Consider the following 13975-nt stretch of genomic DNA (forward strand, 5'->3'; position numbering starts at 1 on the left):
CCTCGATGGCATTGGAGTGCTGGACGGAGGGATAGCTAAATCTAAATCGAGATTTAATTTTGGAATTTTAAGCTGAATGGAGAGAGAGCAGAAAGAAAGAAACTGAGACGCGCCTTCATTTGGATTAATTGGATTAAAGGGTATTGTTGTCAAGTTGTGTCAAAAATTGGCTAAAAACAGTTAAAATTATAGAGATGGTCATTTTTGAAGTCACCTTACTATGAAAGTCATTTCCCACAATTTTCTCAAGATATTTTACTCCTTTTTTTTCTTTTATCTTTAAATACTAGGGATGGAAAAGAAATTAGATATTCCAACATATCTTGATCAAACCACACCACTGAAATATTTAACTTTGTCAAGGGCGAAATTTGCAAAAATTTTTGAGCTCTTCTGTTGGTTTTCCATGGCCAACGAGTCCACTATCCACCCAACCTGAACAGCCACCTTCCATGTTAGTCACATCCTCATAGCCCTATCTCCAACAGAAACAACATTTCCATTACTACTTAAACCATATTCATCCAAGTTCTAAAGGAAATATCCCAACAGTTAGTACTTGAAATTCTCATGAGGGAAAAGGTTGCTTTTTGTTTATAAACTATGCTTCTACAAGATGTAGAATATACTCACTGCATTGAGAAGATCAACACAGGCACCAAGAAATCTTCCTCCACTGTTGCATCCCTCCCCAACATATGTCAAATTATTTTTTGAATATTGTTTTACTTTGCTTCTTAATCCCATTTTTCAAAGCACAAGTCTTATCATCTTACCACAACTATGAGATCATCCTTCTTCAAGAGAGAAGAGACCTGGGTTAGGAACTCAAGGTTTTTCACTCTTCCTGGTTATTGCCAAACAACAAATAAAGATGTAAATAAATTTTAAAAAAAGTTATCTAGCTAAATCGTCAAGTTGGATAAGTTTGTATTATTGGAAAATCAAACATTTTTTAAGGCATATATGAAAAAGTCAAATAGACGAAGAAGCAAACCTGGATTGTTTAATATTTAGATATATATAATAAAAATTCCACTGAATTACCTTCTTGGGTGATGAACATGTAAGGAACATTTGAGGCATTGGTGATATGACTTTTACAGGATTCCGCGGGTGTCCTATTACCAAAAGTAATTATTTGTAATACAATATTAATCCAACATAAAAACAATTGAAAAAAAAATTTACTCGACATAATGCTTTTGGTACATAGGATTTCGGATTATTCAGAGGGAAGTAATTCTTTCAGATTAATCTCATAAATCCTACCATTATACAATTTGAATAAAAAACTTCCAAAATTGGAATCTAAGGTTCTTAATCCTTTATTAATGCTTAAAAAAAAATAAAAAAACTAAGCAGCAAAATGATAAGTTAAAGTAGAAAGAAATTTGGGTTGTAAGATCTAACCTTACATCCAAATAGCAGTGGCTTGATCCAAGCAAATCTTTTGCAGCATGTACGTTGACAGTGGCAATATCTTCAGGCCTACAGATATATTGTAGCTATTTGAAGGATGGATAAGATCTGAATGTAGAAACGTTATCTCTTGGGGGCATCCATGAATGATCAATTCTCTTCAACTTTGTTCATCCTGAAGGCTTATACGGGTTTTATATATGTATATATACATACACACAAGTCTACCCTGATTTACCTTTGACTTTATATTTTGTTTTCGAGAGATTGACTTTGTAATTTATATGCTAAACAATTTATAACATCAATAAGTATGCAAGTTTAGATGTCAGCCATCTTTTTCAATTACCTCTTTTATAATATTTCTTAATTTAATTAGTAAGCAAGCACCTTTTAATTTAATTATTTCATAATAAATATTAATTTATTGCTTTTACAGATCTAAGAAAAATACTCTACATGTTAGGTTTTCTTCGTAATTCTATGCACAGTTCCTTTTTTTAAAAAAATGTTTATTGAAATTTAAAATTTATTTTTTAATTCCATAAAAATAATAATTTTATATTTTATAAGAATTAATATAGCATGACTCGTTTATTTATTCAAAATATGTTAATTGAAATTTAAAATTTAGTGTTTTTAATTCCATAAAAAGTAATAATTATATATTATAAGAATTAAAGAATTAATTTATGATATATGTACTCATTATTTGTATTTAGAAAATTGTATGTTTTAGAGAAAGCTTGTACATTTTTTTTGAAACTCGGAAGAGAATTTATTAATTTAATTCAATTACCTCAACATTTTAGTGCTCATCTTAGCCTAACCACTCCATCAAAGTTAAGAGACGATTTACAAGATTTAAAGAAGGCAAAAATATATATTTTTTAAAAAGTGTTAAGAAGGCAAAATATAAGGAAAAAACCAGAAGTTGATGAGATCTATTAACTTGTTGTCGCAAGACCATCTTTAACATAGTTAATTTTCCTATGGATATGTAGTACCTATTATGAATTTACATTTTATTTTAAGACTTCCAAAATGAATTCCAATTTTTTTTATTTGGAAGGAAATAAAAATAGTACACTTATGTCAAAATAACATGTAGGAATAAAATTCCTATAACATCGCTTAATAAAATTGAGGTATTGTCCTTAAGAAGATCCTTGAAAAGCATAATACCAACAAGATATTGAAAAGCCATATTCGTAAGAAAATTTGTCAAACGGTTGGATTTGTGATCCATATGAATGGTATTGACTTACTATTCTTGTTTTAAGAGACCTTTAATTGCCAAAGTTAAATTTGAATTAGCATATGTTTCTAGTTGAATCAACTATGTAGTGGTTTTGATGTTTATAGCCAAGTTCACCTTACGACATCTCTCATCCCATGCCATCAACAATCCTCAATAAACACCCTATAATTCTGCTCAATATGTAGAACAATTTTTTAGTTTGACTAAGAAATCGCATTTCCAATTCCTAAAGTGGTCACGAAGGACACATTCCGCAATGGATTGATGGCATGAAGTTCGATGAGCTCCATCACTGTTGAGTGGCAACCAATCTTAAGGTGGTAGAGACCATCTGATCAACAACTCCATTCAGGATCTATTGGCACCAGCATCTGTGGGAATAAAGCATGAACAAGAATGAATAATATCTTCAAGATACATTTTAATTAAGATGATCTTTCTGGAAGTAACTATGTTGTGGTGGTTAAATAGTGCTTCATTCCTCCACTTTTAAATGAACCACATAATGATACTAAACAACACACCTAATGGGTTGTCACATCTCAATTCCGGGGACATGACTAATGTAAGGGCCCATATGGTATAAAGCACAAGACCTAAGCAAGCTTTTCCATATTCATCATATAAGCACGTTATTACATAAAAAAGGCACATATAATCAAGTGCATTATCAACTATAATGGAAATCATCAACATGAAGTATAGTAAAACATTTCATCTAATTTCATAAACCATTTCACATATAGTTTCAACCATCATTTCTTATAAACATAATATGCATTCTTCACTGCTCATAGTACGCACACTTTGGTGCTCATATCATCTATGGCCTTATCACCATGGATATCGTGAAAAAGACACACCCTTTGCAATGCTCAATAAAACATTTCATACATGAGTAACATAACCATAAGTATTCTCAATTTATTTATATAATTGTGTCATCATCCTAAAGCATGAAATAAACATAAGGGCTCGACTTGACACCACTACGGCGTGTAACGACTCTAAAAGGCTTGAAATAAGGTACTATCATTCCTACTAAGTATGAACTAAAATACTCATCCACAAGGCGGAAAGCCAAGTGAGCTACTGATCTAAAGACAAAACAATATATCTTTAGGTGTGACTTATGAAACTTAATGAGCATATGTAAGCCAAAAAGGGAAGAGCTTTTGCAATAATCCATAACTTTGAAATACACATGAATTCATACATAATCATCACATTTCCTTCCAAACGCTTGAAATAATGTTGTTCAAGATCAATTCACATGGTTTTAGTCAAAATCCAAGTCACATAAAAGTTTACATTAAAAAAAAAGAGCTTAAAAACAAGTGAAAAGGCATTTGAAAGGAGAAACAAAAGGTTCTATACTGTAGGTATCGATACCTTCATAGGAGGTATTGATACTTTTCATCTAGAATGCTTTTTGAGCCATAGGTATCAATACTTCTTAGGGAAGTACTAATACTTTCACATAAAATGCTTCTTGAGGCATTCTATTTGCTAAGTATCGACACCTCATTTATATGAACCCATAATTTGGATATTTTCCAGCACATGCAAGTCTCCATAATCATTCTAACCTTTATACTTGCTACATCTTTTAATTGTTCATTCAAAATATATGAAAATGTAACTTGTACATACAATCATAATGTAGTTCAACACTCTTACAATAATGTCCATATCATACACAATTCATAATATCATAATCATTATGCATTCATTATGTAAGTCGTATGAATGAATGTCATGCATGAGTGGTACATTACCCCTAACTCAAGGCTACATACTCGTGTGGTATTACGTCGCACATCAAGGCCCATGTATTTGTGTGGTACAACGCCCCATATCAAGACCTTTTTGTTTTTGTGGTATAATGCCTCACATCAAGGCCCTTATGCTTATATAATCTTTAACACATCAATAACGTGCAATTTCATAGGCTTACTAGGAAGCTTATATCCACACAACCTATTCATATCATTATATACATTTTCTCTTATGTATTTAAGCATTTCATGGTCACTATTGCCATAGTCATGCATCTACTTCATGTTCATCTCATTATCATTGAGTGGGTATTCACTTATCCGCACAACATTTGTCAAGTCATGCATCAATAATATTCCAATCATACCATCATAAATTTATTTGAAGGAAAACATTTGAAAGGACTTCCTTGTTTCAAACTACTATGTAGTAATCATATTTACATAGTATAGATACTTTTGAAAATAACATTTGAAATCATTCAACTTGATGCTAAATCATTCGTATTCATAGAAGTAACATTGATATCGTATAAAATAGTAACCCATTAAACTTGTTTAGTTTTATATGTAGCAGAACATTTAAAACATTGCTTCTACCAACTTGATCTAGTCGTCGACTTAGAACGTAATCGAAACACCAACACTTCGCTCCAACTAAATCTTTGGAGCTCCAACAGACCCTATAGTAACAACCATACAATTGTAAACACAACTTTAACTATAAATCTTGGATTTAAGGCTAGGTTATTACTAACCTTAACCAAATCTTGTCTAATGTAGCATTTTATCTAGTTAATCTACTATTCAAACATAAACTAACTTAAATGCTTAAATCTACCTTCCTCTTACATTAGAGAGGTTTTAAAGAGATAAAACCAAGTTAGGTGCTAAATCCCTAGTGAGAGAAACTTGAATCTGTTGAGAGGGTGAAAATTAAAACTTGAAAACTATAGTTTAAAGAGTTTAAAGGTAAAAAATCTTAGCTTTGTGTTTCCAAAAAATCACAACCATGATTGAATCCTTCAAAAATGATGTTTTCAATAAGAAAGAGCAAAAGAGAGGCTGAGAGTTGCTAAAGGTTTGAGGGATGTTAGAAAAATACACTAAAAGGAAATTTTTAAGCACGAAAAATAATGTTTTGCCATTTTATTTTTGTGTAAACGGTGACAAGTATCGATACTTAGGGGTAGAGGTATCGATACTTTTGTTTTTGGGTTTCAAGTACCAGTACCTTTGAATGAGGTTATCATAAAAAATTTATCCTTTATTGTGCACATGTTTGTTTTGTCATGCTCTTGAGATTATTATTTTTATTATTTTCTTTGTTAAGGTCAGTTAAGGTTTCTCGGATGGGAAAAAATTGGACTTATTCTGTTGTTCAATTTCGTTTTACAATTTTTATTCTTTATTATGTACTTGTTTGTTTTCTCATGTTCTTAAGATTGTTATTTTTATTCTTTGTTGTCTAAAATGTTTAAAATTAAGCATTGCTCAAAATTACATTTATATATACTTCAACATCAAGCATGGCTATCATAGACCTTAACAGAAATCACACATTACATTTGTTTGATTTTAGGTACTGCATACAACTTATCATAGAGGATCATACTACGCAAATGGAGTTGGTGGCCTTTGGTAGGCCAGCAAAAAAGTTGGTTGGTGCAACAATTGAGAAACTAGCAGCACTACAAACTATCAATCGCATGAATCTACCAAGACCTATCAAGGCATTGATCAACAAAAAAAAAAAAATTTACTATGGGCTTTACAACCAGGCCAATCAAAACAGGAATTGCCAACTACAAAATGTTTGACTCTGATGAGCTGTAAGTCCAAGAATGGCACACTCCAAGAGCATCTTTAACACTTGTACTAACAATAACACAACCAGAAGATCAAGCTTTGCTATCACCAATTAATACCCAAGTAGCCAAAAAACTTTTCTCGAAGTCTACACAACAAAAACAACCCACCACCAACAGACCAGAATAATCACGTGCAGAACTTTTCTTAGAGTCTACACCACAAAAGCAACCCGCCACCAGCAAAGGAGAAAAATCACCCACTAAGAAATACAAAAACAGGTACAACTAATAAATTCATCCATTTCTTATCCGTTATAATCATTCCAAAAGCTAACTTTCCAAATCAGCTTTACAACTTTCATGATACAATTACATTTGTCCATATTTGTCCAATAATTTCTTCTTTTTTACTCAAAACCAATGAGTTTGTTGTAGTTTGATAGAGCTGATTACCATTTATTCAGAGCATTACATGTTTGTTCATAGTTTCTTGCTCATTTTATGTTTTTTGTTTTGTGCTGTCATTGCCTTCTCTGAACTATTCCAAAGCAATAATTGTCTATGAATATGTAGACATGATTTATGCTATTCATTTTTCACCAAATGCCAAACTATGCTATATTTTGATCAAATTAATTATCACAACTACATTAAATTCTCCATATTTTCTCATTCAACTTAATATCTTACCTGATAAACTTGATTTCTTATTTTTTTTATCCATGTAGAGTTTCCTCCAAAGCTACCTAGCCACCAAAGAATAGTGTTACCGAACAATCTTTACCAACCCCTTGGTATGAACAAAATCTAGAACTTCACTGACAATTATGCCTGACAAAGCCTTATATTTTTGTTAACAGGCACCATCATGAATGCAAGACTATCATGTTATTTTTTGTAGTTTTGTATATACACAAAAATTTACAAAAGTAGGGCATCAAATCATGACCTTAATTTTGTTAAGGGGCATTAATTTTTTGTTGACTTGCTAGAAAACAATGTGTATAATTATAAACACTACCTTATATTTTTTTTTCATAGGCAAAGTAACAAACTTAACACTATGTTGTTAATTTTTATATATACAAAACAATCTACAAAAATATAGAAGCAGATCATCCTCTTAATTTTGTTCATCACTTGTAGATCATTATTTTAATGTCCATCATGACCATTCACTATTTATTAAATAGAAAAAAATGAATGTATATAATTATAAACAATTATCTCATGCTATTCCACTTTGTAATAAAAATTGTGACAATCTCTTTGAATACAATTTTTCTTATTAAAACTTCCTTCATGATTTTTTATTTGACTTGAGCACAAAGCACAAGGAAAAATCTAGTAAATAAGAAAATAAAAGAATAAAGAAAAACAAGTCATGGTAGCCATCAGTCGACTACCAGGCTGCTAATTCTGTGTTGCCACCCTTTGTTCACTTGATGAACACTAAGCATGAAGCTTAATTCCAAGATTAAACTAAAGTTAAGCATGGAACCATATGGAAACAAATCAAAAAAGGCCAAAAGGCCATCCGTCCAAGGAAAAGGACAAATAAAAAAACACCAAAATGAACCAAGAATGGTTTCTTGCACCTTGTAAAGGCCACAGGCACCCTTTGCATAATATAAATAACAACAAATAAGAGAAAGTGGAGGGAATGAGGGTTTAAAAAAAACTTCAGGAGAGCAAAAACTTAAAAAACCATAGAAAAGAAATCAAAAAATTGAGGAGTCGTCTTCTAAAAAAAACTTAGAAAAAGAGAAAAACCAAAACCTAGATCTAGTAGTCAAAAAGCACACAATCATTACCAAAAGAAAAAAACATAAAGAGGAAATCACAAAAAAAAAAAAAGGGAAATGTGTGTTGATGGGGAGTGAGTGTGAAACCTCAACCTCCATAGATGCATAACTAGAGGTAGACTGATGAGTGCATCAAATTCACATATTTAATGTGAGATTATATACCTAATTAGTCTAAGTTGGACTAGATTTAGGATCAAATTGGTATTTTTATTTATTTTATTAGTTTAGTCTAATTTATGTTTAAATATTTATTTTAAGTTAATAATGTTAGTTTTATGTTATTTATATTTATTTTATATTTTTATAGGAGTAGGATAAAAAATAATTTCAATTGGTGAAGAAAGGTGCATAATGGACTATTGCTTTATTTGTATATATTTTTGTTTTTCAAGCACATCTCTTACTATAAAAATCCAAATGAGATGATTTTTTTACCATTAGCAAGCTAGGAGGCAGGGCTAAAACTTTTATGTTTATCACTTTGCCAGTTCTGAGCGAAAAGTGGTCAAAATCCTTATTAAATTAAAAGCACTACACCAAAAGAACAAAAAAGGGCATTTTTGTAAATTATGTGAAACTTTGACTAACTTTAGAGATAATATCTAAAGTTCTAGCACTTTCTTTTCACTTTCAGCAGCTTCTTCTTCTTCTTCATGCTTCCAACGCCATTTTCACTTCACCATGAAAAATCAAATTTTCTTCATTTTCTTTTCCTTATTTTCGTTCCTTTCCTTTATTTTCTTACTCTTTCCTTCTCCTAACTTCTTGGGCACCAAACTTGCAGCTTTTAACTCCACTTTCCAGAACAACTAAACCCTAGGAGAGATAAAAAAATCTCTCTTTCTTTCCTTTATTTTTCTATTTCTAGTCCACCATCACCAACACTTGAATTTTCAACTTCAAGTCTTCATTTTTAAGGCTAAAAAGTATATATTTTCAAATCTTGGAATTTATGAATTTATGGGTTATATTTTCAGATTTTGTTTTCTAATTTCTTAAATTCTTTTTCTTGGAAATATTAGGTGTTTGTTGATCTTTATGCCTCCAAGCTCACCAAGGTAATGAACCTTTAAATTGGAATAGTTGATATGATGGGTTTGTGAATTAGGCTAGAATTCTAGGTTAAAAATTAGGCTAGAATGTAGTTTATCTAGTGTAGGTTTATTAGAAATATTGAGTTCAAATTTATGAGGCTATTATTGATTATTGGTAAATACAGGTTTTAATGGCACTTCAAGACTTAACTTGGAGTAAAGTCTTATTGGTGTCAATTTTGTAAGGTGGCATTACCAAAGTGAGTAAACTTGCATTTAAAAAATGTTTTGGAATAAATGCACATGTGTTTGAATGAATCATTTGAAAACCTTATTTGTCTTTGCTTTAAAAATGTGTATGGGAACAAGCCCTTGATGAAATGTTCTTATGTTGTGAGATTGTGCAATGTGATTAACTCATGTGTTCCTATATTATGTGATACGTATAATGTGATGAATTACGTATTTGAAATATTATGTTGAATTGCCAATTGATTTGTGGCATGTGATGTATTGTTATGTAAAGATTCTTCTTACATGTTGTTACATGTGCCATGCATTAAAATGAAATGTTGAGTGATAATTGTAACCGTGCATGTGCGGTGTGGGAGGGCACATGTCGGTGATGACGGGTGATTCTAGCTATGTGTGGTGTAGGAGTGCACATGAGCTGATGATCTGTGGGTGATGATTCTAGCTATGTGCAGTGTGGGAGTGCACATGAGCTGATGACTAGTGGATGATGATTCCAGCTATGTGCGGTGCGGGAGTGCACATGAGCTAATGATCGGTGGTTGTATACATGTTTACATATACCATAGAAATGTTAGAGAAAATATTATGTGATTGCATTGAATGTTGGAAGTTGAACTTCCTAAATGTTTTAAAATGAGTTGAAAAACAGCACGACATCGAGTTTTGTTCATAATATACAAAATTGCATTGTTTTTAAACGAATGCATCATGTTTTTGAAAACTCTCCGTATCGTATGCTTGTTCCCTTCCTATGTTCACCCACTGGGTCTATACTCACTCTTTTAAACTTCATGCTTTCAAATTCGAAAGCTGTTGGGACCTAGATTGAGGTGTCCACGTTCATTCGTCTGTTTGGTAGGTACCATGGCATTCAGTAATTGTACCTTTACCCAAAGTCACTCCGCTAGTAGTCAAGAGTCTTTTGCCTGTGTATACGTACGCGTGATGTAAATCACTAAGATTCATAGTATAAACAATATATGTATATTTTGATTGATGATGCGACAATGAGTTGACAATGGGTGATATTATTTTGGATTATCTAAATGTAAGTATTTGATTGCCATAGTATATCATTGAATATTTTATAGTTGAGAATTACGAAATGTAACTTTAGGAATGATTGTTGAAATGACGATTGGGATTACATAAAGAGGTTTGCTTGGGCTTAATGGGCTATGTGAGACCTTGACCTTTATAGACTCGTAGATAGAAGTACATGCAATATCCCTGATCAGGGGTAATTTCGTCACTTCGTTCTTAAGCCCATAAAAGTAAGATTTTAAACAATATTATGGCCTAAGTAGGCCTAAGGCATAAATGAATGATGAAAATATGGGTAAAATGACAAGGAAACAAACAAAAATTTTGATGATTTTCACGGTAGGGGCAAAATGGTCATTTTTCACCTCGGGTTAGAATTTTTAAGTTTTCATGAACCCGAGCATTTCTAGACCATTATGGACCTTGTCCTAGTGTCAAAAGAGTAAAAGATTTCATAAAAGATTGGAGGAGAATAAGCTAATTTGTGGAGGGGCAATTTGGTAATTTAAGTGGAGTGGATAAGCTTGGGCTATAAATATCTCTTTCTTCCAACAGGTTTTACATTCTCCAGTAGCTTTTCTTCTTCTTCTTCTTCTTCTCTTTCATGTTGCTTCCCAACCTCTATGAAAGCTTGTTATAAAGCTCCATACCCTCCCTCAAAATAGCTCCACTTTTCATGCTTTTGGCGCACCCTTTCATAAACCCTTGTGCTCTTCCATTCTCTCACTTTAAAACCCTTGAAAAATCTTGTTTCCATACTCTCTCTCACTAGTTAGGTGTTTTAGAGAGAGAAAGAGGAAGCTTTACAATAGTTTGGAGAATTGTCGGAAAGAATTTCAAAGTTATAAAGCTATTAAGGTGAGTAGTAAATTAGAATTGAAATTTTAGTATTGAGAATGACTAGAGAATTGACTTGTGAATACTTTGTAGTTGAGATTGTTAATTCACTTTAGAGTGATAAGATAGCGAAAATCGATAGCCATTTAATGGCAAATGGAAGCTAGCTAAGAAAAAACTTTTAGAATTCATAAGTATGTGGCTTGACTTAATGGTGATGCTAATGTGATGATAGGTTCCAACAAAGCCCATCGCCCCATTTGGACAATTAGAGAAGTTAGAGTCGACTAAAGGATTCAACAAATACCGGTGAGTGAACTTGCATTTCAAAATAGTTTTGGGAATGTAAATGACTTATTCAATCTTTCTAAAAAAAATCAGGTGCCTTGGGAACAAGCCTTTGATAAATTGTCTCTATGTGTGACATGTGGCTGTTATGGATTGTTGTATTACTACATTATGTTGATATATATATATATATATATATATATATATATGAATAATGTTGTGTAATGATATTGACCCAGCTATGTGCGAGTAGTAGTGTGCATAAGCTGATGCTGACCCGGCTATGTGCAAATGGGAGTGCGTATAAGCCGCTGCTGACTCGGCTATGTGCAAATGGGAGTGCGCATAAGCCGCTGCTGACTCGGCTATGTGTGAGTGGGAGTGCGCATAAGCTGCTGCTGACCCAGCTCTGTGCGAGTGGGAGTGTGCATAAGCCAATGCATATGAGGTGATGATGATATGAGGGTGTGTATAATGATTGATATATATATATATATATATATACATATATGGTATATGGTTGTAATGAAATGTGAGAGTTTGACATGTTGAATTTTGGGAATTTATATGTGTTTTATGTTGTTTTTGTCATTTTAGCAAGTTGGCTTTCTCTTGAAAGAAAGGAAACTTTTTTTTATGTTGCTTTGTTTCTCGCTGCAGCTAGAAACTCTCAGGTTGAAGGGGTAAGGTTGGTCGAAAATCTTGCTGCAGCGAGAATGTTACTGTAGCTTCTCACTGCAGTGAAATACTTTCCGTTTTGTGACAAAAATTTTGCTGCAGCGAGATTCATTCTTGCTGCAGCAAAAAACTTTATGTTTTGTTCCTCATTTGGTTTGGTTGCTACCCTATTTTCCATTTCTTTGGTACCATAGTAGAGCATGGACTTCCAACATTAAGGAATAAATGAATTAAGTTTAAAATGAGGAGGTTTGGTGAGAAACCCTCGGCTAGTTGATAATTTAAGTCAAGTGTTGTTGTAGCAAAAATTCATTCTCGATGCAGCGTACTTTTCGTTGCAAAGAGGACCTATCGTTTATTTGATCCGATTCACATGAATGCTATTAAAGTTTTCACTCTCCACATCCTATGTTGAGCATGGACCCTTTTCATGAAATGATTTACTCATGTAGGGTTTACATGAGGGGTTTTAATAAGAATTAAAACATATTGCATTGTTTTGAAAAAGATGAATGCATCATGATTTCGTTAAACATTCCTTATGGTATGCTTGTTCTCTTCTTGTTCACTCACTGGGTTTATACTCACCGTTTTCAACTTCATGTTTTTAGATCAAGAGGCAGCCGGTAGTTAAGTCAAGGTGTCCTTGCAGATTCATACCTTTGGTAGGTATCAATGGCATTTAGTAGCTACACCTTCACTGTGGTCACTGCGTTGGAAACCTAGAGTCATTTTGTTGTAAACATGTACAAGACATGTAAATTATTAAATTGTACATTTAGACAATATATGTACATTAGATTTGTATGCCATTATGAGTTGGCAATGCTTAGTATTATTTTGATTCAAGTTATAAAATGTGACTTAGCAATTTTGATGGAATGGTGAACAGGTCATATTAATAGGCTTGCTTGGGCTTAGTGGACTACGTCCATTGAGCCCATGTGCCGGTCATGATCCGAAATTTGGTCGAAATAATGTTGGTATCAGAGCCCTAGGTTGTCTAGGTCTTAGGACTTCCATTTGTTGGTCCAGCGGAGTGTTGGGTCTTTATGTGGAAACTTCAGTTGTGAAGTGTGAATCGCGGCACATTTTACAACCAAGGGACCGCATAGATTCCTTATCTTAGAAACCACCTTTTCCTTTATGTATGATTATAGAAAAATGTGTTTGATAATAAGTGTTTGCTCTTATCTAGGTAAGAATGCTACTTAAGACACAAGCTGCCTCAACACGGATAGGGGAGCAAGATGCTTCTGATAAGTTGACAGATAGGCCACGGGCATCTACCCTTAGGGGGTGAGGTAGATGTGGTAGGGCCATTAGGCTGGTGAGGGCGGATACGCTTGTGAGTAGGCGAAAGGAGGGACAATCCTCAAGTGATGTAGATAGACACCCAACTAGGGGTGTTACCATTGAGGATTAGGCGGAAGGTCTACAGGGAGTCAACCGGGTTGTAGAGATGATGGCGACCCGTATGGAGGATATTCAGAGGATAGTGGAGGGGAGACCTATGGTGCAAGAATCCCTTAGTTTCCAAGGACAAGACGATCGCCAACATCATGAGGTTGAAAGGGGACATCTAGATATTTCTCTTCTTGATTTTCTCAAGCTTAAGCCTCTATCATTTTTAGGGTATGATGCATCGGAGAAACCCCAGGTTTTTTTAAATAAGATGGAGAAAATTTGTAAAGCCTTAGGATGTTCCAGTGTCCAGTCAGTCGAGCTAGTCGCCTTTCAATTAGAGAACGTGGCGCAA

General features: G+C 33.3%; 1 protein-coding gene across 1 annotated transcript; it reads right to left on the bottom strand.

Annotated features, from left to right (window-relative positions):
• Positions 1-239: 239 nt before the first annotated feature.
• On the bottom strand, positions 240-2229 carry LOC18594764 (Rhodanese/Cell cycle control phosphatase superfamily protein). Its single transcript, XM_088808696.1, has 6 exons — positions 2222-2229; positions 1414-1491; positions 1048-1121; positions 777-847; positions 634-687; positions 240-475 (listed from the first exon to the last, which is right to left on the bottom strand). Exons 1-6 carry the CDS (start codon positions 2227-2229, stop codon positions 359-361), a joined length of 402 nt encoding a protein of 133 aa, XP_088664822.1. The 3' UTR covers positions 240-358.
• Positions 2230-13975: the final 11746 nt, after the last annotated feature.

The sequence above is a fragment of the Theobroma cacao genome, chromosome 7, assembly GCF_053813885.1.
Source record: "Theobroma cacao isolate CCN51 chromosome 7, ASM5381388v1, whole genome shotgun sequence".
Lineage (NCBI taxonomy): Eukaryota > Viridiplantae > Streptophyta > Magnoliopsida > Malvales > Malvaceae > Theobroma > Theobroma cacao.